Here is a 24,843-nt window from a genome sequence, read left to right on the forward strand (position 1 = left end):
TGGAGGGCCAAAGTTGGCCCATGCCTGCACTAAATGGATTGGAGAGGAGGATAATTTCTACTTGTGTGGCCCACAAGAGAAGAAAAAACAGAGATAAAGGCTTTTCAGGACTTGGCACAGCTTCCCCACACCCACCCCGAAACCCCCTTCCCAAAGCAGACCCAAATGCCCCCCAAGTGCAGCCCCATATTGCAGACAAGGAAAGACGAAAACACCCAGAGAAAGGGGGGAAGGGAGGTCCTACATTTCTCGGAGGCGCAGCGTAGAGTGGACGGAGTAGATGGCTCTGCTGACCCTTGGACCTTCACCCAGTGCCTGTCCGTCCATCCCGTTGGTCTGCAGCTGCAGCCGGGGCCCTTGGGGCCCCTCGTCGGGGATCTCCTCGCAGAGCATCACCACCCGCTCCATGGACCCTGAGGGCAGCCTTCGGGGCCTCCTCTTGCCCCATGGACCCCCACTCATTGTGCCCAAGAGTGGGTCAAACAACAGGGAGAAGACGGTTGTGTTCCCCTTTGTGCTCCTGGGTGGAGTGGCGCGTGGCAATGGAAGGCGCGGTGGATCCAATCCCCTCCCCGCTGTGTTGGGAGCAGGGTGGCAGGACCTGCGCTTGCTTGTTCCCTTCTATGGTGCCAGGGAGGGAGGCACCTTTCCAGGTGTGCCTTCCTTCCTTCACACCTGGAGGGCAGGCAAATGGAGGAAGGTGGCAACCAAGACAGGAGGAGGAGGAGGAGCATTCTGTGTGATTGTGGTGCAGAATGGAGCCCAGGTGTGTGAAGCCGTGCCAGCAGACTCTTGGCTGCCTCTAAAGCAGGCATGGGCCAACCTCGGTCTTCCTTCCAGGTGTTTTGGACTCCAACTCCCACCATTCCTGACATCCTCAGCCCCCTTTAGCGGCTTAAGGGGCTGAGGGGGAAAAGGAAAGGGCCTGAGGCTGTCAGGAATGGTGGGAGTTGGAGTCCAAAACAGCACTTGACACCACTTGAACTGTCCTGGCTTCATACTATGGAATCCTGGGGTTTGTAGACTGAGAAGCGTTCAAATCACAAGTTCCCAGCCATGACAGGTAAAGCAGTATCAGCGTGCATCAATGCTGCACTGTAGGTACATCCCATGTCCCTGCTGCCCTATCCCAGGTAGTCCACGTGGGGATTTGTAAAAAGGCACCATGATGTAAGTTCTTGTGGGTTTTTTCGGGCTATATGGCCATGTTCTAGAGGCATTTCTCCTGACGTTTCACCTGCATCTATGGCAAGCATCCTCAGAGGTAGTGAGGTCTGTTGGAATTAGGACAATGGGTTTATATATATCTGTGGAATGGCTGGGGTGGGGCAAAGAGCTCTTCTCTGCTGGAGCTAGGTGTGAATGTTTCAACTGACCACCTTCATTAGCATTTGAAGGCCTGGCAGAGCCTGGGAAAATCTTTTGTTGAGAGGTGTTAAGATGTGCCTGGTTGTTTCCTCTCTGCTGTTTTGCTGTTGTAATTTTAGATTTTTTTAAATACTGGTAGCCAGATTTTGTTCATTTTCATGGTCTCTTCCTTTCTGTTGAAATTGTCCACATGCTTCTTGTGTATTTCAATGGCTTCTCTGTGTAGTCTGACATGGTGGTTGTGAGAGTGGTCCAGCATTTCTGTGTTCTCAAATAATATGCTGTGTCCAGGCTGGTTCATCAGGTGCTCAGCTATGGCTGACTTCTCTGGTTGAAGTAGTCAGCAGAGAGGAAACAACCAGGCACATCTTAACACCTCTCAACAAAAGATTTTCCCAGGCTCATCCAGGCCTTCAAATGCTAATGAAGGTGGTCAGTTGAAACATTCACACCTAGCTCCAGCAGAGAAGAGCTCCTTGCCCCACCCCAGCCATTCCACAGATATATAAACCCATTGTCCTAATTCCAACAGACCTCACTACCTCTGAGGATGCTTGCCATAGATGCAGGCGAAACGTCAGGAGAAATGCCTCTAGAACATGGCCCTATACCCCAAAAAAAACCACAAGAACCTAGTGATTCCAGCCATGAAAGCCTTCGACAATACACCATGATGTAAATGGGTTGACTGGAAAAGCATGTGTTGGCAGCTGATTGGCTGAGCTTGCCAAGAGTCAGAATTCTGATTGGCTACTGTCTCTAGCTTGCTGCTGAGACAAATGGTTTTAACTGCCACTTTCACCTTGGAGAGTGAAGAGAGCGCTGACTGAAAACAGCCAGGAAGGAAATGGCCGCTAACTCTCTGAAACTTGACCATTCCTTTGCATTCTACGGTTTTAACTGCCACGGCTTTAACTGCCTTAGAAATTATCAGGCTTCAGAGATTTGGCAGCTATTTCCTTCCTGGCTGTTTCCAGTCAGCGCTCTCTTCACTCTTTGAGGTGAAAACCTGAGAAGGAAGACAGCGCTGACTGGAAACAGCCAGGAAGGAAATGGCCGCTAACTCTCTGAAGCTTGACCCTTCCTTTGCATTCTACGGTTTTAACTGACACGGCTTTAACTGCCTTAGAAATGATCAGGATTAAGAGAGTTGGCAGCTATTTGCTTCCTGGCTGTTTCCAGTCAGCGCTCTCTTCACTCTCCGAGGTGAAAACCTGAGAATGAAGAGAGCGCTGACTGGAAACAGCCAGGAAGGAAATAGCTGCCAACTCTCTGAAGCCTGATCATTTCTAAAGCATGAAGCATATTTTACAGACTGTTTAAAAGGACTGTTCTCTGTAAGAATTCAGTGAGACTGCTGTAAAGATTGTTGCTCTGTTTGACTTTTTGAACGGAAGTAAAGTTACTGTTACTCGTTACACAAATCTGAGTGGCACATTATTATACTGCAGGGTATACTAATGTATCACTCAGCTTTACCACTGGTCAGAAAGTGTGGCAAAGCTTCTATTTATTTATATCTACAACCTCCAACTGTGCAGACAGAGGCCCAAAAGGTGAGGAAATGGTCTGAGGTCCAGATCCGCTCTTCCAGTAAGCGCAATGGAGGGACTGGACTTTGGATGCCACTCATGTCCTTGTGCCTCTTCCTCTCAGGGAGGTCCAAAGGCCAGTGACCAAAAGCAGCATTGCACCCCAAATGCATCTCTTGGAGAAAGCACCCCCCTTGCTTACTTGTGGCGGTGGATGATGGCGTTGAAGAGGCGCCCATCCCTCCAGTTGGTGGTGAAGTTGTCACAGCGCATGCCCTGGTAGCCCTCCACCATGCGCTGGGACCAGAGCAGCAGCTTCTCCTTGGCCGTCATGTCCTCCGACTGGCCGCTCACCTGGATGTCCGAGATCTAGGGCCGGAGGAGAAGGTGAGAGATAGTAAACACGGTGGTCCATGCCTTAGTTAGCAAACTGCGCCCGTACCTTGGGAAGTCTGACTTGGCCACGGTAGTCCATGCTCTAGTCACATCCTGTCTAGACTACTGCAATGCTCTCTACGTGGGGTTGCCTTTGAAGACTGCTCGGAAGCTTCAAATGGTCCAACGATCGGCAGCCAGGATGCTAACAGGAGCGGCACTCAGGGAGCATACAACTCCTCTGCTGCTCCAACTCCACTGGCTGCCAATTTGCTACCGGGCACAATTCAAAGTGCTGGCTTTAGCCTTTAAAGCCCTAAACGGTTCTGGCCTGACCTACCTGTCCGAACGCATCTCCTCCTATGAACCAGTTAGAATGTTAAGATCGTCTGGGGAGGCCCTGCTCTCAATCCCGCTGGCTTCACAAGCACGCCTGGCGGGGACGAGAGACAGGGCCTTCTCGGTGATGGCCCCTCAACTGTGGAACGCCCTTCCTGCAGATATTAGATCGACCCCCTCCTTGCTGGCATTCCGGAGGAAAGTAAAGACCTGGCTGTTCGAACAGGCATTCGACTAAGCAGTGTGATTGATGGACTGACTATCGGAATACGGACTAATGGATAACGAGTTTGGATTCTAATTTCATTGATGAGATGATGGATTTGTTATATTGATGTATTGATGCTGATGTCTAATGATTTGTGATGCTATTGCTTTTAAATGCCTAATGATTTTGTATTGTGTATACCGAAACTGTTGTAAACAGCTCTGAGTCGCCTAAGGGCTGAGAAGAGTGGTATACAAATAAAGTCAATAATAAATCAATAATAATTTAGTTACATCCAGGTTGGATTACTGCAATGCACTCTACATGGGGCTGCCTTTGAAGACAGCCCAGAAACTGCAACTGGTGCAAAGATCGGCAGCCAGTTTGCTAACTGGAGTGAACAATACGGAGTGGATGACACCTCTATTAAAACAGCTCCACTAGTTACCAATAAGTCCCAATTCAAACCACGGGTCATCACTTACAATGCCCTAAATGGCTCAGGCCCTGCCAATCTTTGTGACCGCATCCCCCCCGCCCCCATGTTCCTGCACGAGCATTAAGATTGTGGCGCACCAGGATTGTGGCGCAGCTGGCTGAGTGTCAGCTGCATGAAGATCACTCTGACCAAAAGGTCATGAGTTCGAAGCCAGCCCGGGTTGGAGTGGGTTTCCAACCAATTGTGTGTAGCCTGTTGTCGACCTTTGCAACCCGAAAGACAGTTGCATCTGTCAAGTAGGAAAATTAGGTACCACCTTAAAGGGTGGGGAGGCTAAATTAACTGATTTACGAGGCCATAAAGAAGACTCCAGCAAAGCATTCCAGCGGGGAAGCATGCGGGGAATGCGGAAGTGCTTCATCAGCGGGGAAGCATGCGGGGAATGCGGAAGTGCTTCATCAGCGGGGAAGCATGCGGGGAATGCGGAAGAGCTTCATCAGCGGGGAAGCATGCGGGGAATGCGGATGTGCTTCATCAGCGGGGAAGCATGCGGGGAATGCGGAAGTGCTTCATCAGCGGGGAAGCATGCGGGGAATGCGGAAGTGCTTCATCAGCGGGGAAGCATGCAGGGAATGCGGAAGTGCTTCATCAGCGGGGAAGCATGCGGGGAATGCGGAAGTGCTTCATCAGCGTCACAGATGGACGACGAAAGCGACAGCTCCCCTGGCGGCCAAAAGAAGTTCAAATAGCCTCTGTGTATGTCTGTATATGTTTGTATGTCAAAAATTGGTATTGAATGTTTGCCATATATGTGTACATTGTAATCCGCCCTGAGTCCCCTGCGGAGTGAGAAGAAGGGCGGAAGAGAAAAGCTGTCAATAAATAAATAAGATCTGCTGGGAAGGCCCTCCTCACGGTCCTGCTACAACTGATGAGGGGGAGAGCCTTCTTGGTGGTGGCCCCCCGGCTTTGGAAGGGAGATTAGGCAAGTCCCCAAATTGTCCTCCTTCCGGAAGGAATTGAAAACTTGGATGTTTGGACAAGCCTTTGAGAATGTCTAATGGTCTGCAACTAATACAGAGGCATGGTGACGTGTCAACTTTGGGCTGCCATCTCTTGTCAAAGACCCACAAAGTCCCCCACTCGAGGGTGGGTTCCTCCCTGGGGAATAAAAAAGGGAACCCCCACATGCCCCCCCCCCCAACCGTTCGTTCTCTGGGCAAAAAGAAGGGTGGGGCACTCCTTGCAGGGTGGGGCACCCAACCCCTCGCAGGCTGCAGGAGTGGCGCTGCCACGGAATGGAAAAAGCGGGTGTCCCCAAGCGCCGGGTGATTCACCCTCCGGAAACCACAGGATCGTGTTCTGCTTTCTTCAGCCCAGAGAAAAGGGGGGCCCGGCCCACATTCCTGCCCCCCCCTCCGCCCAACGCCGCCTGAGCCACACCCTGCAGCCACAGCAACGGGAGCAGGAGCAGCAACGCCTCAGGCCTTGGAAAAGTGTGTGTGTGTGTGTGTGTGAGTGTGTGTTTGTGTGTATGGCTGCCTCTCCTGAATCCACGCCTAGCAAAAGGAGGTTGCAAAGGGGGCTCTCTAGCCTCCCCCTCCTCAAACTCCCATCTGGGCCTCCCACCCAATGCAATGCAACCTCCTCCGTGCAATGACTGTTATTTATGTATTTATTTATTGATTGACAGCAGTTCTCTCCCACCTTTCTAAGCCCGAAGGTGAATCAGGGCGGTGTACAAAATGGCAACCATTAGATGCCACGGCAAACACACACACCAATCAAAGAGCCAGGTTTTCACTCTTTTCCAAAAGGTCAGGAGGGAGGGGGCCGATCTAATATCCCTAAGGAGGGAGTTCCACAGCCAAGGGGCCACCACGGAGAAGGCCCTGTCTCTCGTCCCCACAAGGCAGGCAGAATGAAGTGCAAGGCCTCCCCAGGTGATATTAAATTCCTGGCAGGTTCGTAAGGGGAGATGCATTCGGGTAGATAATCCTAGAATCAAAGAGTTGGAAGAGACCTCCTGGGCCATCATCCAGTCCAACCCCATTCTGCCAAGAAGCAGGAAAATTGAATTCAAATCACCCCTGACAAATGGCCATCCAGCCTCTGTTTCAAAGCTTCCAAAGAAGGAGCCTCCACCACACTCCCTCCGGGGCAGAGAGTTCCACTGCTGAACATAGAATCATAGAATCAAAGAGTTGGAAGAGACCTCCTGGGCCATCCAGTCCAACTCCATTCTGCCAAGAAGCTGGAATGTTGCATTCAAATCACCCCTGACAGATGGCCATCCAGCCTCTGTTTAAAAGCTTCCAAAGAAGGAGCCTCCACCACACTCCCTCCGGGGCAGAGAGTTCCACTGCTGAATGGCTCTCACAGTCAGGAAGTTTTTCCTCATGTTCAGATGGAATCTCCTCTCTTGTAGTTTGAAGCCATTGTTCCGCATCCTAGTCTCCAAGGAAGCAGAAAGGAAGCTTGCTCCCTCCTCCTCCCTGTGGCTTCCTCTCACATATTTATACATGGCGCTTATCATGTTTCCTCTCAGCCTTCTCTTCTTCAGGCTAAACATGCCCAGCTCCTTAAGCCGCTCCTCATAGGGCTTGTTCTCCAGACCCTTGATCATTTTATTCTCCCTCCTCTGAACACATTCCAGCTTAGAGTCAATATCTCTCTTCAATTGTGGTGCGCAGAATGGGACACAATATTCCAGGTAAAGTGGTCTAACCAAAGCGGAATAGAGCATGGGGAGCAGGACTTCCTTAGATCTAGACACTATGCTCCTCTTGATGCAGGCCAAAATCCCATTGGCTTTTTTTGCCGCCACATCACGTTGTTGGCTCATGTTTAACTTGTTGTCCACGAGGACTCCAAGATCTTTTTCACACATTCTGCTCTCGAGCCAGGCGTCCCCCATTCTGTCTCTTTGCATTTCATTTTTCCTGCCAAAGTGGAGTATCGTGCATTTGTCACTGTTGAACTTCATTTTGTTAGTTTTGGCCCATCTCTCTGGGCCAGAACTGTTTAGGGCTTTCACACTTTGAATTGTGCCCAGTAGCAAACTGGCAGCCAGTGGAGCTGGCGCAACAGAGGAGTTGTATGCTAGGGAAAGTTGTGTGGGGAGGGGCCTTCATCTAAACCCACCCAGAAAGGGTCCCAGCCTGATGGGAGTGACTAGCAGGCATTCTGCCCCCTGACCTTGCTCCTTGAGCACCAGCCCCACTGCTGGGCATCAGGTGGGGCCAGGTGGGCCAGTGGCTGCCAAGCAAGGAGAGCCCCCTCCTCTTCAGTGGGCCTGGCCCTGGGTCTCCCCTCCCCAACTCAACTCAGACCACCTACTGCAATGCAACCTGAGCCTTGCGACATGCACAAGGGAGGAGCTCCCAGTGCGCCAGCTTCTGCTCAAAGGACATTAAATGCAATGCCAAGTTTCCAAAACTTTGTGTTTTTGAGATGCACGTTCATAGAATCATAGAATCATAGAATCAAAGAGTTGGAAGAGACCTCCTGGGCCATCCAGTCCAACCCCATTCTGCCAAGAAGCAGGAATATTGCATTCAAATCACCCCTGACAGATGGCCATCCAGCCTCTGCTTAAAAGCTTCCAAAGAAGGAGCCTCCACCACACTCCCTCCGGGGCAGAGAGTTCCACTGCTGAACGGCTCTCACAGTCAGGAAGTTCTTCCTCATGTTCAGATGGAATCTCCTCTCATTCAACTCTACCCTGGGGTTTGCTGCTGATACGATAAATAAAGGGCTTAACTCACCTGGAAGTGGAGGATGATGGTCCATATCAAGCCCAGCGTCAGCTTGGGGTTCCCATCTGCAATGTCATCGTTCCGGATATTGACCAGTTTCACCTGGGAAAAGAAGGGGAGCGGTCACTGGTGTCACTGGGCTCGAGCTCCCTCCAGAAGGAAAGAAGACCCTCCATCCTTCCCCCACCAAGGCTGCCCCCCCTCTTTTTGACTCACCTGTCGGTGCTTCAGGTAGTCCAGGGCAATCTGCACATTCTGGAGTTTGTGGAAGCGCATGCGGCCCTTTTCGCGGGGCTGAATGGGGGGGGGGAGATGGAGGATGGAGGAAAGGGGGGTCAGTATCCCACTGGACTTCTTGTTAGGACACAGACGTGGAGCGCCCCCCCCCCCCTTTTCCCTTTCCAGCCAAGCAGATGAGAATGAGCTCCCTCTTTTGATGAGCTTCCCACCCGCCACAGAACAATGGTGGGAAATGGCCCCCTCCTCGATGTTCCCCCATGGCTTCCTCTCAGCCCCAGCATGAAGCGCCTGGCATGGAGACAATGGCCCCCCGCCCTTCCCTCCCCCAACACGCAGGAACACGCAACAGACACCGCTTCATCCCTTGACCACATTGCAGAACAGGATGGGGGGGGGGGGCAGAATCACAGCATACATTGCTAAAGAGGGTGGGGCGGGGGTGTGTGTTAAGAAGAGCTGCCAAAGCAGGAGCCCCCCCTCTTCCCTCCTCCCCAAGCGCAGACCCCAAAGGCACCGGCCGCAGGATGACCACAGCTGAGTGGGCCCAATGATCGCAATCCGAGGCATTGGAAAGGGTCAGGTGAGCTGCCCAACCCACAGCAGGGTTCGGGGTCAAGAGCGGCCAACGCTCCCTTTGGTACCCCCCACCCCCCAAATGCCAGGCCAGGCTCTGGTCAAGCGGGCGCAGTGTCCAGGGCAGCAGAGGGGTGGCCGCAGAGCCATGCAGAGAGAAGGACGCAAGGACGGAAGGAAGGAAGGCAGGCAGGCCCACTCACTCACCAGCCGCAGGTTCCGGATCACGTCCCGCTCTCTGGGCTACAAGGCGGCCGCAGCGAAGAAGGAGGAGGAGGAGGCAGCGAGAGGGCAGAGCAGAGAGGGAAGCAGAGGTCAGAGGGCACAGACAGGAGAGGCCGGACACAGAGCCGGACAGACCGACAGGAGGGAGGACAGACAGTGAGCATGGGGAGGGAGAACCCCTCACCCCCAGAGCTTCTTGTGTTAGAGCGTGTGCAAATGCAAAGGCAGGCAGGCGGGGGCAAAGGGGGTGCGGCTGACCAGGGGGACCCCCAACTCCTTGGGACATATTCCCCTCCCCCCAAAGCCCCCTCCCTCTCGGTGCTTTGGACTCCCATCATTCCACGACGCGGTCCACTCTGGCCGTCCGACATCCACTTGGGAGTCACCAGGCAGCTGGGTGTTGACCCCTCCCTCCCAGGCAGGCAGGCAGGGGCAAAGGGGGTGCGGCTGACCAGGGGGACCCCCAACTCCTTGGGACATATTCCCCTCCCCCCAAAGCCCCCTCCCTCTCGGTGCTTTGGACTCCCATCATTCCACGACGCGGTCCACTCTGGCCGTCCGACATCCACTTGGGAGTCACCAGGCAGCTGGGTGTTGACCCCTCCCTCCCAGGCAGGCAGGCAGGGGCAAAGGGGGTGCGGCTGACCAGGGGGACCCCCAACTCCTTGGGACATATTCCCCTCCCCCCAAAGCCCCCTCCCTCTCGGTGCTTTGGACTCCCATCATTCCACGACGCGGTCCACTCTGGCCGTCCGACATCCACTTGGGAGTCACCAGGCAGCTGGGTGTTGACCCCTCCCTCCCAGGCAGGCAGGCAGGGGCAAAGGGGGTGCGGCTGACCAGGGGGACCCCCAACTCCTTGGGACATATTCCCCTCCCCCCAAAGCCCCCTCCCTCTCGGTGCTTTGGACTCCCATCATTCCACGACGCGGTCCACTCTGGCCGTCCGACATCCACTTGGGAGTCACCAGGCAGCTGGGTGTTGACCCCTCCCTCCCAGGCAGGCAGGCAGGGGCAAAGGGGGTGCGGCTGACCAGGGGGACCCCCAACTCCTTGGGACATATTCCCCTCCCCCCAAAGCCCCCTCCCTCTCGGTGCTTTGGACTCCCATCATTCCACGACGCGGTCCACTCTGGCCGTCCGACATCCACTTGGGAGTCACCAGGCAGCTGGGTGTTGACCCCTCCCTCCCAGGCAGGCAGGCAGGGGCAAAGGGGGTGCGGCTGACCAGGGGGACCCCCAACTCCTTGGGACATATTCCCCTCCCCCCAAAGCCCCCTCCCTCTCGGTGCTTTGGACTCCCATCATTCCACGACGCGGTCCACTCTGGCCGTCCGACATCCACTTGGGAGTCACCAGGCAGCTGGGTGTTGACCCCTCCCTCCCAGGCAGGCAGGCAGGGGCAAAGGGGGTGCGGCTGACCAGGGGGACCCCCAACTCCTTGGGACATATTCCCCTCCCCCCAAAGCCCCCTCCCTCTCGGTGCTTTGGACTCCCATCATTCCACGACGCGGTCCACTCTGGCCGTCCGACATCCACTTGGGAGTCACCAGGCAGCTGGGTGTTGACCCCTCCCTCCCAGGCAGGCAGGCAGGGGCAAAGGGGGTGCGGCTGACCAGGGGGACCCCCAACTCCTTGGGACATATTCCCCTCCCCCCAAAGCCCCCTCCCTCTCGGTGCTTTGGACTCCCATCATTCCACGACGCGGTCCACTCTGGCCGTCCGACATCCACTTGGGAGTCACCAGGCAGCTGGGTGTTGACCCCTCCCTCCCAGGCAGGCAGGCGGGGGCAAAGGGGGTGCGGCTGACCAGGGGGACCCCCAACTCCTTGGGACATATTCCCCTCCCCCCAAAGCCCCCTCCCTCTCGGTGCTTTGGACTCCCATCATTCCACGACGCGGTCCACTCTGGCCGTCCGACATCCACTTGGGAGTCACCAGGCAGCTGGGTGTTGACCCCTCCCTCCCAGGCAGGCAGGCAGGGGCAAAGGGGGTGCGGCTGACCAGGGGGACCCCCAACTCCTTGGGACATATTCCCCTCCCCCCAAAGCCCCCTCCCTCTCGGTGCTTTGGACTCCCATCATTCCACGACGCGGTCCACTCTGGCCGTCCGACATCCACTTGGGAGTCACCAGGCAGCTGGGTGTTGACCCCTCCCTCCCAGGCAGGCAGGCAGGGGCAAAGGGGGTGCGGCTGACCAGGGGGACCCCCAACTCCTTGGGACATATTCCCCTCCCCCCAAAGCCCCCTCCCTCTCGGTGCTTTGGACTCCCATCATTCCACGACGCGGTCCACTCTGGCCGTCCGACATCCACTTGGGAGTCACCAGGCAGCTGGGTGTTGACCCCTCCCTCCCAGGCAGGCAGGCAGGGGCAAAGGGGGTGCGGCTGACCAGGGGGACCCCCAACTCCTTGGGACATATTCCCCTCCCCCCAAAGCCCCCTCCCTCTCGGTGCTTTGGACTCCCATCATTCCACGACGCGGTCCACTCTGGCCGTCCGACATCCACTTGGGAGTCACCAGGCAGCTGGGTGTTGACCCCTCCCTCCCAGGCAGGCAGGCAGGGGCAAAGGGGGTGCGGCTGACCAGGGGGACCCCCAACTCCTTGGGACATATTCCCCTCCCCCCAAAGCCCCCTCCCTCTCGGTGCTTTGGACTCCCATCATTCCACGACGCGGTCCACTCTGGCCGTCCGACATCCACTTGGGAGTCACCAGGCAGCTGGGTGTTGACCCCTCCCTCCCAGGCAGGCAGGCAGGGGCAAAGGGGGTGCGGCTGACCAGGGGGACCCCCAACTCCTTGGGACATATTCCCCTCCCCCCAAAGCCCCCTCCCTCTCGGTGCTTTGGACTCCCATCATTCCACGACGCGGTCCACTCTGGCCGTCCGACATCCACTTGGGAGTCACCAGGCAGCTGGGTGTTGACCCCTCCCTCCCAGGCAGGCAGGCAGGGGCAAAGGGGGTGCGGCTGACCAGGGGGACCCCCAACTCCTTGGGACATATTCCCCTCCCCCCAAAGCCCCCTCCCTCTCGGTGCTTTGGACTCCCATCATTCCACGACGCGGTCCACTCTGGCCGTCCGACATCCACTTGGGAGTCACCAGGCAGCTGGGTGTTGACCCCTCCCTCCCAGGCAGGCAGGCAGGGGCAAAGGGGGTGCGGCTGACCAGGGGGACCCCCAACTCCTTGGGACATATTCCCCTCCCCCCAAAGCCCCCTCCCTCTCGGTGCTTTGGACTCCCATCATTCCACGACGCGGTCCACTCTGGCCGTCCGACATCCACTTGGGAGTCACCAGGCAGCTGGGTGTTGACCCCTCCCTCCCAGGCAGGCAGGCAGGGGCAAAGGGGGTGCGGCTGACCAGGGGGACCCCCAACTCCTTGGGACATATTCCCCTCCCCCCAAAGCCCCCTCCCTCTCGGTGCTTTGGACTCCCATCATTCCACGACGCGGTCCACTCTGGCCGTCCGACATCCACTTGGGAGTCACCAGGCAGCTGGGTGTTGACCCCTCCCTCCCAGGCAGGCAGGCAGGGGCAAAGGGGGTGCGGCTGACCAGGGGGACCCCCAACTCCTTGGGACATATTCCCCTCCCCCCAAAGCCCCCTCCCTCTCGGTGCTTTGGACTCCCATCATTCCACGACGCGGTCCACTCTGGCCGTCCGACATCCACTTGGGAGTCACCAGGCAGCTGGGTGTTGACCCCTCCCTCCCAGGCAGGCAGGCAGGGGCAAAGGGGGTGCGGCTGACCAGGGGGACCCCCAACTCCTTGGGACATATTCCCCTCCCCCCAAAGCCCCCTCCCTCTCGGTGCTTTGGACTCCCATCATTCCACGACGCGGTCCACTCTGGCCGTCCGACATCCACTTGGGAGTCACCAGGCAGCTGGGTGTTGACCCCTCCCTCCCAGGCAGGCAGGCAGGGGCAAAGGGGGTGCGGCTGACCAGGGGGACCCCCAACTCCTTGGGACATATTCCCCTCCCCCCAAAGCCCCCTCCCTCTCGGTGCTTTGGACTCCCATCATTCCACGACGCGGTCCACTCTGGCCGTCCGACATCCACTTGGGAGTCACCAGGCAGCTGGGTGTTGACCCCTCCCTCCCAGGCAGGCAGGCAGGGGCAAAGGGGGTGCGGCTGACCAGGGGGACCCCCAACTCCTTGGGACATATTCCCCTCCCCCCAAAGCCCCCTCCCTCTCGGTGCTTTGGACTCCCATCATTCCACGACGCGGTCCACTCTGGCCGTCCGACATCCACTTGGGAGTCACCAGGCAGCTGGGTGTTGACCCCTCCCTCCCAGGCAGGCAGGCAGGGGCAAAGGGGGTGCGGCTGACCAGGGGGACCCCCAACTCCTTGGGACATATTCCCCTCCCCCCAAAGCCCCCTCCCTCTCGGTGCTTTGGACTCCCATCATTCCACGACGCGGTCCACTCTGGCCGTCCGACATCCACTTGGGAGTCACCAGGCAGCTGGGTGTTGACCCCTCCCTCCCAGGCAGGCAGGCAGGGGCAAAGGGGGTGCGGCTGACCAGGGGGACCCCCAACTCCTTGGGACATATTCCCCTCCCCCCAAAGCCCCCTCCCTCTCGGTGCTTTGGACTCCCATCATTCCACAACGCGGTCCACTCTGGCCGTCCGACATCCACTTGGGAGTCACCAGGCAGCTGGGTGTTGACCCCTCCCTCCCAGGCAGGCAGGCGGGGGCAAAGGGGGTGCGGCTGACCAGGGGGACCCCCAACTCCTTGGGAAACATTCCCCTACCCCCAAAGCCCCCTCCCTCTGGTCTCCAATCATTCCCTGGCACTGCCCACTCTGGCTCTAGAGCTCTGCAGCGGTCACTGACCATCCGACATCCACTTGGGGGTCAGCAGGGGGCTGGGTGTTGACCCCTTGATCCCAGGCAGGCAGGTGGGGGCAAAGGGGGTGCGACTGACCAGGGGGAGCTCCAACTCCTTGGGACACATTCACCATCCCCCAAAGCCCCCTCCCTCTCTGTGCTTTGGACTCCCATCATTCCATGGCGCTGCCCACTCTGGCTCTAGAGCTCTGCAGGGGTCACTGGCCCTCCGACATCCACTTGGGGGTCACCAGGGGGCTGGGAGTTGACCCCCAGGCAGGCAGGTCGGGGGAAAGGGGGTGCAGCTGACCAGGGGGACCCCCAACTCCTTGGGACACATTCCCCTCCCCACAAAGCCCCCTCCCTCTGGTCTCCAATCATTCCCTGGCACTGCCCACTCTGGCTCTAGAGCTCTGCAGGGGTCACTGGCCGTCCGACATCCGCTTGGGGGTCACCACGGGGCTGGGTGGTGACCCCTCCCTCCCAGGCAGGCAGGTGGGGGCAAATGGGGTGCAGCTGGCCAGGGGGACCCCCAAATCCTTGGGACACATTCCCCTCCCCCCAAAGCCCCCTCCCTCTCTGTGCTTTGGAGTCCCATCATTCCATGGCACTGCCCACTCTGGCTCTAGAGCTCTGCAGGGGTCACTGACTGTCCAACACCCACTTGTGGGTCACCAGGGAGCTTGGCCTCCAGGGGGACCCCCAAATCCTTGGGATGCAACTCCTTCTGCTCTGCCCACAACCCCTCACCCCAATGCCCCCTCCCTCTGGTCTCCAATCATTCCCTGGCACTGCCCACTCTGGCTCTAGAGCTCTGCAGCGGTCACTGGGCATCCGACATCTGCTTGGGGGTCACCAGGGGGCTGGGTGTTGACCCCTCCCTCTCACGTAGACAGGTGGGGGCAAAGGGGGTGCAGCTGACCAGGGGGACCCCCAAATCCTTGGGATGCAACACCTTCTGCTCCTCACCCCAAAGCCCCCTCTCTCTGGTCTCCAATCATTCCCTGGCACTGCCCACTCAGCTGACCAGGGGGACCCCAAATCCTTGGGACACATTCCCCTCCCCCAAAAGCCCCCTCCCTCTCGGTGCTCTGGACTCCCATCATTCCATGACGCGGCCCACTCTGGCTCTAGAGCTCTGCAGGGGTCACTGGACGTCCAACATCCGCTTGGGGGTCACCAGGGGGCTAGGTGTTGACCCCTCCCTCCCACCCTGGGACTCCTGAGGGGGGGGGTGTCTCTTCCCACCCCTTATCCATCCCCTCCCCAACCCATGCCCAGTGTTATCTTGCGTGGCATGGAGGGTGCCCACCCCACAGAACCCAAGGGAAGCCCCTTCCCACCCATTCTAAGTAATGCCTCTCTAAGGATGGAATGGGGAGGGGAGGCCCCAAAGAAAGGGAGGGGTCCTATCACACCAATTGCGGGGGGGGGGGGGGGAGGAGGCTCTTCTCCTTGCCCTTCCCAGGTCTTGCAAGAAGGAGCGGGTTAGGATTACAGTGAAAGTAACTTTCTCTAGGCCCCACCAGGGAGCAAGCGGGGGGGGGGGGGGGGCAGGATGTGTGAAATATTTGAGGGAGGGGCAGCGAGGCAATGCGAGGTGGGGGGGGGGGTGAGGAGGGGCTGCAGCCCAGCCTTTCCCTTGAGACCCCTTGGTCGGCTTCCAGCCCCCCAATTGCCACCGAGGAGGGTGTTCTCCACAGCCCCCTCCCATGAGCAAAAAGGGGGAAAGAAAGGGCCTATTGGGGGGGGGAGGTGGGGGCTACTTACCAGGGTGTCCCCCGAAAGCACCTCCAGCAGAGAGATGAGGTTGTGCCCGTCGCGCAGGTCTTCGTAGAGGTCGTTGACATGGCGCTGGGCCTGGAGGGGGGGCAAGAGGAGGGGGTCAAAACCAAGGAGGAGGGGCACAATCCCACCCAAAGCCCCCCCCCCCTTTCACTGGGAGACCCCGGCCTTATGCACCACCCTAATGGACCGGGTTCTGGGGTGCCATCTAGACGCACAAGAGGAGCCTTGAGCAGAGTAAAAGCTAGTCCAATCATATCCGACCCTGGGACTCTGATGCTCATGCCCATTCCTAAGCCGAAGAGCCGGCGTTGTCCATAGACACCTCCACTGGCAGGACTGCATGGAGCGCCATTAGCTTCCCACTGGAGCGGTACCTATCGATTTACTCACATTTGCATTTTTTAAAACTTTAAAGACGCAGGTTCGCAGCTTGGGAGTGATCCTGGACTCATCGCTGAGCCTGGAAACCCAGGTCTCGGCGGTGGCCGGGAGAGCTTTCGCACAATTGAAACTTGTGCGCCAGCTGCGCCCGTACCTTGGGAAGTCGGATCTGACCACGGTGGTCCACGCTCTTGTCACATCCCGGTTGGATTACTGCAACGCACTCTACGTGGGGTTGCCTTTGAAGACTGCTCGGAAACTACAACTAGTCCAGCGAGAAGCAGCCAGATTTCTCACCGGAGCAGCGTACAGGGAGCATACCACCCCCCTGTTGTGCCAGCTCCACTGGCTGCCGATCCAATTCCGAGCACAATTCAAAGTGCTGGTTTTGACCTACAAAACCCTATACGGTTCCGGCCCAGTGTATCTGTCCGAACGGATCTCCCTCTACATCCCACCTCGAAGCTTAAGATCTTCTGGGGAGACCCTGCTCTCGACCCCGCCACTCTCACAAGTGAGGCTGGTGGGGACGAGGAGCAGGGCCTTCTCAGTGGTGGCCCCCCACCTGTGGAACTCACTCCCCAGGGAGATTAGATCGGCAACTTCCCTTCTGGCGTTTAGGAAAAAACTGAAGACCTGGATCTGGGATCAAGCCTTTGGTCATTCTGACAGCTAACTGAAGGATCTGATGATAGACAAGGACAAATGGAATGGAATGGATATATGGACTATGAACCCTAAGCATGAGACTGTTTTTATTATTTTATTATGTACTGATGTTTTTAATTAATTGTTGAATTGTTTGTATTTGTATTGCTTGTGAATTGTTTTGGGCAAATTGTGCCCCCACTGTAAGCCGCCCTGAGTCCCCCCCGGGGTGAGAAGGGTGGGGTATAAGTAAATGAAATAAATAAATAAATAAATAAAATTTTAAAACTTTAGGTTGTCAGGAGCTGGGGCTAACAACAGGAGCTCACCCCCTCCCATGGATTCGAACACCCAACTTTCTGGTCAGTAAGTTCTGCAGCTCAGCGATTTAACCTGCTGCACTACTGTGGCCCCTTTGCAGAGTATTTGGATCTATTTTAAGGCTGGAAGCTGCCTTTTGTCCCAGTTTGGCTCTTTTACTAAGTCGGCCACTGGCTGTGGGCCCACCCAGGGGCCAAAGGGGACCCCCCAAAGACCCCTCCCCAATGATACCCTCCCTCTCCCAATGCAGCACTGAGGGCACAGAATAGAAAAGAGCAGTGGGGAAAAAAGAGGGGAGAGAAGGGGGATCAAGGGGGCAGCCTGGAGCCCTCAGACCCCGGGGCTTTGGCACACCTACCTCGCTCGCCAGTGCTGTCCCAAGGAAGGGAGGAAGGAAGAAGGAAGGAGAGAAGGAGCAGGAAGAGAAAGAGACGGAGGCAGGTTAGGAAGAGAAGTCCCAGGCCCCTCTTTCCTCCCCCACAATGCATCCCATCAGGAAGGGAGACCCCCCCCAGCCCCCAGCCCCAAGGGAAAGAGAGGGAAAGGTGGAAGGAAATGTAAACAAAGATAAGACCCCCCCCCAAAAAAAAAAACACTTTTGAAGTCAGTTAATTGGATAAGAATCAGCACTTTGGCTACCTAATTCCCCCAACAATGGTTATGGGCCCAGCATGCTTCAGGAAGGAAGGAAGGAAGGAAGGAAGGGGAGAGAAATGGGGAGGGGTCTTCTTCCCTTTCAGCCAAGCCCCATGGTTCTGGCTGTGTGACCCCCCCCCCCCCGACCAGAAGAGGCCCTCCCAATTACCCCAACAATTATTATGGGCTCAGCATGCTTAAGGATGAAAGGAAGGAGGAGAGACATGGGGAGGGGTCTCCTTCTCTTTCAGCCAAGCCCATGGTTCTAGTTGTGAGACCCCCAACCAGGAAAAGCCCTCCCAATTACCCCAACAATGGTTATGGGCCTGGCATGCTTCAGGCAGGCAGGCAGGAAGGAAGAAAGGAAGAAGGAGAAGAGGCATGGGGAGGGGTCTCCTTTCCTTTCAGCCAAGCCCCATGTTTCTGGCAGTGAGACCCCCAACCAGGAAAGGCCCTCCCAATTACTCTAAGAATGATTATGGGCCCAGCATGCTTCAGGAAGGAAGGAAGGAAGGAAGGAAGGAAGGAAGGAAGGAAGGAAGGAAGGAAGGGAGGAGGAGAGACATGGGGAGGGGTCTCCTTCCCTTTTGTCCAAGCCCATGGTTCTGGCAGGGATACCCCCAACCAGGAAAGGCCCAATTACTCAAACCATGGTTATGGGTCCAGCATGCTTCCAGAAGGAAGGGAGGGAAGGAAGAAGGAAGTGACATGGGGAGGGGTCTCCTTCCCTTTCAGCCAAGCCTCATGGTTCTGCCAGTGAGACCCCCAACCAGGAAAGACCCTCCCAATTACCCCAACAATGGTTATGGGCCCAGCATGCTTCCAAAAGGAAGCAAGGAAGAGGGAAAGACATGGGGAGGGGTCTCCTTCCCTTTCAGCCAAGCCTATGGTTCTGGCAGTGAGACCCCCAACCAGGAAAGGCCCTCCCAATTACCTCAACAATGGTTATGGGCCCAGCATGCTTCCAGAAGGAAGGAAGGAGGAAGGGGGAGAGACATGGGGAGGGGTCTCCTTCCCTTTCAGCCAAGCCCATGGTTTTGGCAGTGAGACCCCCAAACCCAAAAAGGCCCTCCCAATAATGGTTATGGGCCTAGCATGCTTCTAGAAGGAAAGAAGCAAGGAAGAGACATGGGGAGGGGTCTCCTTCCCTTTCAGCCAAGCCCATGGTTCTGGCAGTGAGACCCCCACCCAGGAAAGACCCTCCCAATTACCCTAAAAATGGTTATGGGCCCAGCATGCTTCAGGAAGGAAGAGGAAGAGACATGGGGAAGGGTCTCTTTCCCTTTCAGCCTAGCTCATGGTTTTGGCAGTGAGACCCCAAACCCAAAAAGGCCCTCCCAATAATGGTTATGGGCCTAGCATGCTTCTAGAAGGAAAGAAGCAAGGAAGAGACATGGGGAGGGGTCTCCTTCCCTTTCAGCCAAGCCCATGGTTCTGGCAGTGAGACCCCCACCCAGGAAAGCCCCCTCCCCAATTACCCTAAAAATGATTATGGGCCCAGAATGATTCCAGAAGGAAGAAAGGAAGGAAGGAAGGAAGGAAGGAAGGAAGGAAGGAAGGAAGGAAGGAAGGATGAAGGAGAGACATGGGGAGGGGTCTCCTTCCCTTTCAGCCAAGCAGTGAGACCTCCAACCAGGAAAGGCCCTCCCAATCACCCTAACAATGGTTATGGGCCCAGCATTCAAGGACTAGACAGCAAGTTTGTGGGCTCACCTTGAGCAGGTGCTTGTTGACCCATTTCGTGAAGGTTTTCTTCTGGACCCGGTCGCGTTCGTCTGCAAGAGAGGAGGAGAGGTGAGTGAGGTGGGGTTTTTTTGAGGGGGGCAAAAGAAGGGGGGTCTCCCCAAAACACAGAGAAGGGGAAACCGGGGCAGCCACAGCAGCTGCAACCACAACCACATCAGTGACTCATAGGAGGGAGGAAAGGAAGGAAGGAGAGAGGAAGGAAATGGTGCCACCACCGCTCTGACTCAGGCATCCTCCTCCTCCAAACCCCAAAATTGCAAGGGGGGGGGGGGTTCCATAGGTCGCTAAGGGCCACACCCTGACAACCAACACACACGTTGATTGAAGGAGGGGAAAGGGATAGAAAGCCCCTTCCCTGCATTGGAGTGTTGTGGGATTCCTAGGCTGGAGGGTTGTGTCTGTGCAGCATTTTCTCCTGACGTTTTGCCACAGCCTCGGGCCCTTTCCTTTTCCCCCTCAGCCGCTTAAGCGGCTGAGGGGGAAAAGGAAAGGGCCTGAGGCTGTGGCAAAATGTCAGGAGAAAATACTGCTAGGACACAACCCTCCAGGCCAGGAACCACACCACCCCCCAGTGACTAAGTCCCTGAAAGCCCTTGACAATGCGCTTCCCTGCCCCATTGCGCCACAGCCATGCCCTGGGGGCCCGTCTGGGCTTGATCTAATCCCGGCCCAAAGCCCTTCCAGCCGCACAGAGCGGGCCATCAACCTCAGGGAAGGGAGTGCCTCTGCGCAGACAGAGAGGAAGAAAGAGGCCCCCCAGGCACCAGGCGCGGTCCATGGGGCAGAGCTCCCCACACAAGAGCATAGAAAGAGCTATGGGCTGGAATGCATGAGCAGGAAAACAACATGGGTGCAAAGGCACACCTTGCAAAGGCTCCTATTGTGCTTCTTGGCAGGGGGTTGGACTGGATGGCCCATGAGGTCTCTTCCAACTCTTTGATTCTATTCTAAATACGGGTGGGGGGCAACTTGGGGGAGATCCACCAAAAAGGGGGTTTCAAGGGCAGGTCAAGATAGAGAAGGAAGTGTAGTCAAGCGAAGGGCAACGAGGGCATGCATTTCTCCGAGCGTTTTAAGAAAGAAAAGGATTGGGAAATCCTCACAACCTCTTGAGGATGCCTGCCACAGATGCAGGCGAAACGTCAGGAGAGAATGCTTCTAGAAACATAACCCAAAAAACCTGCAACGGCCCAAGACTGGGAAACTTTGAAGTTTTGCTAGAATCTGAAAAAACAGAGGCTGGATGGCCATCTGTCAGGGGTGATTTGAATGCAATATTCCTGCTTCTTGGCAGAATGGGGTTAGACTGGATGATGGCCCAGGAGGTCTCTTCCAACTCCAGGATTCTATGAGAGCTGTTCAGCAGTGGAACTCTCTGTCTCAAAGTGTGGTGGAGTCTCCTTCTTTGGAGGCTTTTAAGCAGAGGCTGGATGGCCATCTGTCAGGGGTGATTTGAATGCAATATTCCTGCTTCTTGGCAGAATGGGGTTGGACTGGATGGCCCAGGAAGTCTCTCCCAACTCTATGATTCTATGATTCTATGAATGCCAGGAATGTAGACTTGCAGCCTCATCACATCCTCCAATGGTTCGGGCCTCCAACTCCCAGAAGCCCTAGCCAGCTTGTTCAATGCTCAGGAATTCTGGGAGTTGGAGGCCCAGACAGCTGGAGGACCGCAGTTTGAGGATGCCCGCACCCCTATAAATCTGGTCGCTGCCTCCTGCAGAATTCTGGGCTTTGTAGTCTACCTGTCCGAACGTATTCAATGGCTTCAAACTACAAGAAAGGAGATTCCATCTGAACATGAGGAAGAACTTCCTGACTGTGAGAGCCGTTCAGCAGTGGAACTCTCTGCCCAGGAGTGTGGTGGAGGCTCCTTCTTTGGAAGCTTTGAAGCAGAGGCTGGATGGCCATCTGTCAGGGGTGCTTTGAATGCAATATTCCTGCTTCTTGGCAGAATGGGGTTGGACTGGGTGGCCCATGAGGTCTCTTCCAACTCTGATTCTATGATTCTATAACTTCCTGACTGTGAGAGCTGTTCAGCAGTGGAACTCTCTGCCCCAGTGTGGTGGTGGTTTCATCTTTAGAGGCTTTTAAACAGAGGCTGGATGGCCATCTGTCAGGGGTGATTTGAATGCAATATTCCTGCTTCTTGGCAGAATGGGGTTGGACTAGATGGCCCATGAGGTCTCTTCCAACTCTAGGATTCTAGGATTCTATGTTCAGCAGTGGAACTCTCTGCCCAGGAGTGTGGTGGAGGCTCCTTCTTTGGAAGCTTTGAAACAGGGGCTGGATGGCCATCTGTCAGGGGTGATTTGAGTGCAATATTCCTGCTTCTTGGCAGAATGGGGTTGGACTGGATGGCCCACCAGGTCTCTTCCAACTCTTGGATTCTATGATTCTCCCCTATAAACCATCAAGGGCAGTGGTTCTCAACCTGAGGTCCCCAGATGTTCTTGGCCTACAACTCCCAGAAATCCTAACACCTGGTAAACTAGCTGGGATTTCTGGGAGTTGTAGGCCAAAAACATCTGGGGACCCCGGGTTGAGAACCACTGATCAAGGGCATTAAGATCTTCCAGAAAGGCCCTGCTCTTGGTCCCTCCACTTTTGCAGTCACGTCTGGCGGGAACGAGAGACGGGCCCTCCTCCGTGGTGGCCCCCCGGCTATGGAACTCTCTCCCGAATGAAGTCAGGTCTGCCCCCTCCCTCCTGACCTTCAGGAAGCAAGTGGAATCCTGGCTTTTGCAGTAAAGACTGAAGTTACTGGACCACATTGTGCGGACTGAGTTGGACGTTGTTTTTAACTTGGCGAATGGTTTTATATGTATTTTAACTTATTGTTTTAAATTGTTATTTATTGGGTTGTTGTAGGTTTTTCCGGGCTATATGGCCATGGTCTAGAGGCATTCTCTCCTGACGTTTCGCCTGCATCTATGGCAAGCATCCTCAGAGGATGTGACCTCACCACCTCTGAGGATGCTTGCCATAGATGCAGGCGAAACGTCAGGAGAGAATGCCTCTAGACCATGGCCATATAGCCCGGAAAAACCTACAACAACCTCACTACCTCTGAGGATGCTTGCCACAGATGCAGGCGAAACGTCAGGAGAGAATGCCTCTAGACCATGGCCATATAGCCCGGAAAAACCTACAACAACCTCACTACCTCTGAGGATGCTTGCCACAGATGCAGGCGAAACGTCAGGAGAGAATGCCTCTAGACCATGGCCATATAGCCCGGAAAAACCTACAACAACCTCACTACCTCTGAGGATGCTTGCCACAGATGCAGGTGAAACGTCAGGAGAGAATGCCTCTAGACCATGGCCATATAGCCCGGAAAAACCTACAACAACCTCACTACCTCTGAGGATGCTTGCCACAGATGCAGGCGAAACGTCAGGAGAGAATGCCTCTAGACCATGGCCATATAGCCCGGAAAAACCTACAACAACCTCACTACCTCTGAGGATGCTTGCCACAGATGCAGGTGAAACGTCAGGAGAGAATGCCTCTAGACCATGGCCATATAGCCCGGAAAAACCTACAACAACCTCACTACCTCTGAGGATGCTTGCCACAGATGCAGGCGAAACGTCAGGAGAGAATGCCTCTAGAACATGGCCATATAGCCCGGAAAAACCTACAACAACCCAGTGATTCTGGCCATGAAAGCCTTTGACAAGACATTGCTGTGAGCCATTCTGAGTCCCTCCCTGGAGGCAGAGAAGAACGGGATATCAAAGTTCTAAATCAATCAATCAGTCGTGAGGCCCAGAACCTGTTTGAACTCCCCCTCTCCCTAAAACTACAATCCCCAGAATTCTGCAGGAGGCAGAAACCGGATTTAAAGGGGACACATGCTTGGGAAAGGCACATAAAGGAGGAGCAGAACTGCTTGCTTTCCTTTCCTATCCATCATTCTTCCTCCCTTTCTACTAATGTGATGTTACGTCCAGTATTTGGCCTTCCTGCCCAATGCCCTCCCAAGGGGTCTCCTGCCCCACAGGTGGGCTCTTTCTCCCAACACGCACTCAACCTGACCTGTTTTTCGCCTGCTTTGCATCTCCTGGGGGCAGGATGGGATTTGCCTGCTGCCGCCCCATGTGACCTGCCCCACCCCATCCAGGAATGCACCTCTGAGCCCCCCTCCCCACCCCGAAAAGGGAAGGGACAGGAAATGGTGCACAGAAAGGGGGGGGGTCCTACCTACCAGACCCTTCTCTTGACACTATCCTATAGAGCAGCCCTGGGCCAACTTGGGCCCTCCTTCCCTCCAGGTGTTTTGGACTCCAACTCCCACAATTCCTAACAGCCGGTAGGAACAGACCTCACCCTCTGAGGATGCTTGCCATAGATGCAGGCGAAATGTCAGGAGAAATGCCTCTAGAACATGGCCATATAGCCTGAAAAAACCCACAAGAACTGAGCCGGTAGGCTGTTAGGAATTGTGGGAGTTGGAGTCCAAAACACCTGGAGGGAAGGAGGGCCCAAGTTGGCCCAGGCCTGATACAGAGTACAGAATAATAATAATTTTTATTTATTTATTTCAAATATTTGTACCCCACCCTTTTCTACCCCTGAAAGGGGACTCAATTATTATTATTATTATTATTATTATTATTATTATTATTATTATTATTACTACTATTACTATTACTATTATTGTGTGTTGTTGAAGAAACCCTCACAACCTTTGTGGATGCCATTAGCCATAAATGTGGCCATGCTTCTGGAACATGGCCGTACAGCCCAAAAAACTCACAGCAACCCAATAGTAATAGCAATCACCATCACCATCATCATCATCATCATCATCATCATTTCTATCCTGTCCCATCTCCCAAAGGGACTCAGAGTGGTGGAAACCCTCACAACCTTTGTGGATGCCATTAGCCATAGATGTGGGCAAAAGCCATAGATGTGACCATGCTTCTGGAACATGGCCGTACAGCCCAAAAAACTCATAGCAAACCAATAATAATAGTAATCATCATTATCATCATTTCTATCCCACCCCATCTCCCAAAGGGACTCAGAGCGGCTCACAACATAATTAATATAACAAAACATGACACTATTATTATTATTATTATTATGCCCGGGCCAATTTGGGCCCTCTTTCCCTCCAGGTGTTTTGGACTCCAACTCCCACCATTCCTAACAGTTAGGAAGTGTGGGAGTTGGAGTCCAAAACACCCGGAGGAAGGGCTGAATTTGGTCCAGGCATAATAATAATATTAATAGTAATATTTTGTTGTTGAAGAAAACCTCACAACCTCTGTGGATACCATTAGCCACAGATGTGGGTGAAATGTCAGGAGAGAATGCTTCTCAAACATGGCTGTACTGCCCAAGAAACTCACAGCAAGCCAATAATAGTAATAATAGTCATCATCATCATTTCTATCCCACCCCATCTCCCAAAG

General features: G+C 55.3%; 1 protein-coding gene across 1 annotated transcript in view; it reads right to left on the reverse strand.

Annotated features, from left to right (window-relative positions):
* The window catches only part of PLEC (plectin), a 301,817-nt gene that overhangs the window by 108,086 nt on the left and 168,888 nt on the right, over nt 1-24,843 (reverse strand). The window contains exons 5-9 of the mRNA XM_067466996.1: nt 19,379-19,440; nt 15,662-15,751; nt 8,236-8,313; nt 8,029-8,121; nt 3,103-3,269 (exon numbers count right to left, since the gene is read on the reverse strand). Coding sequence (XP_067323097.1) covers nt 3,103-3,269; nt 8,029-8,121; nt 8,236-8,313; nt 15,662-15,751; nt 19,379-19,440 — 490 coding nt within the window. The remainder of the gene's footprint in view (nt 1-3,102; nt 3,270-8,028; nt 8,122-8,235; nt 8,314-15,661; nt 15,752-19,378; nt 19,441-24,843) is intronic.

Source organism: Anolis sagrei, chromosome 4, assembly GCF_037176765.1.
Source record: "Anolis sagrei isolate rAnoSag1 chromosome 4, rAnoSag1.mat, whole genome shotgun sequence".
In the NCBI taxonomy this organism is placed as follows: domain Eukaryota; kingdom Metazoa; phylum Chordata; class Lepidosauria; order Squamata; family Dactyloidae; genus Anolis; species Anolis sagrei.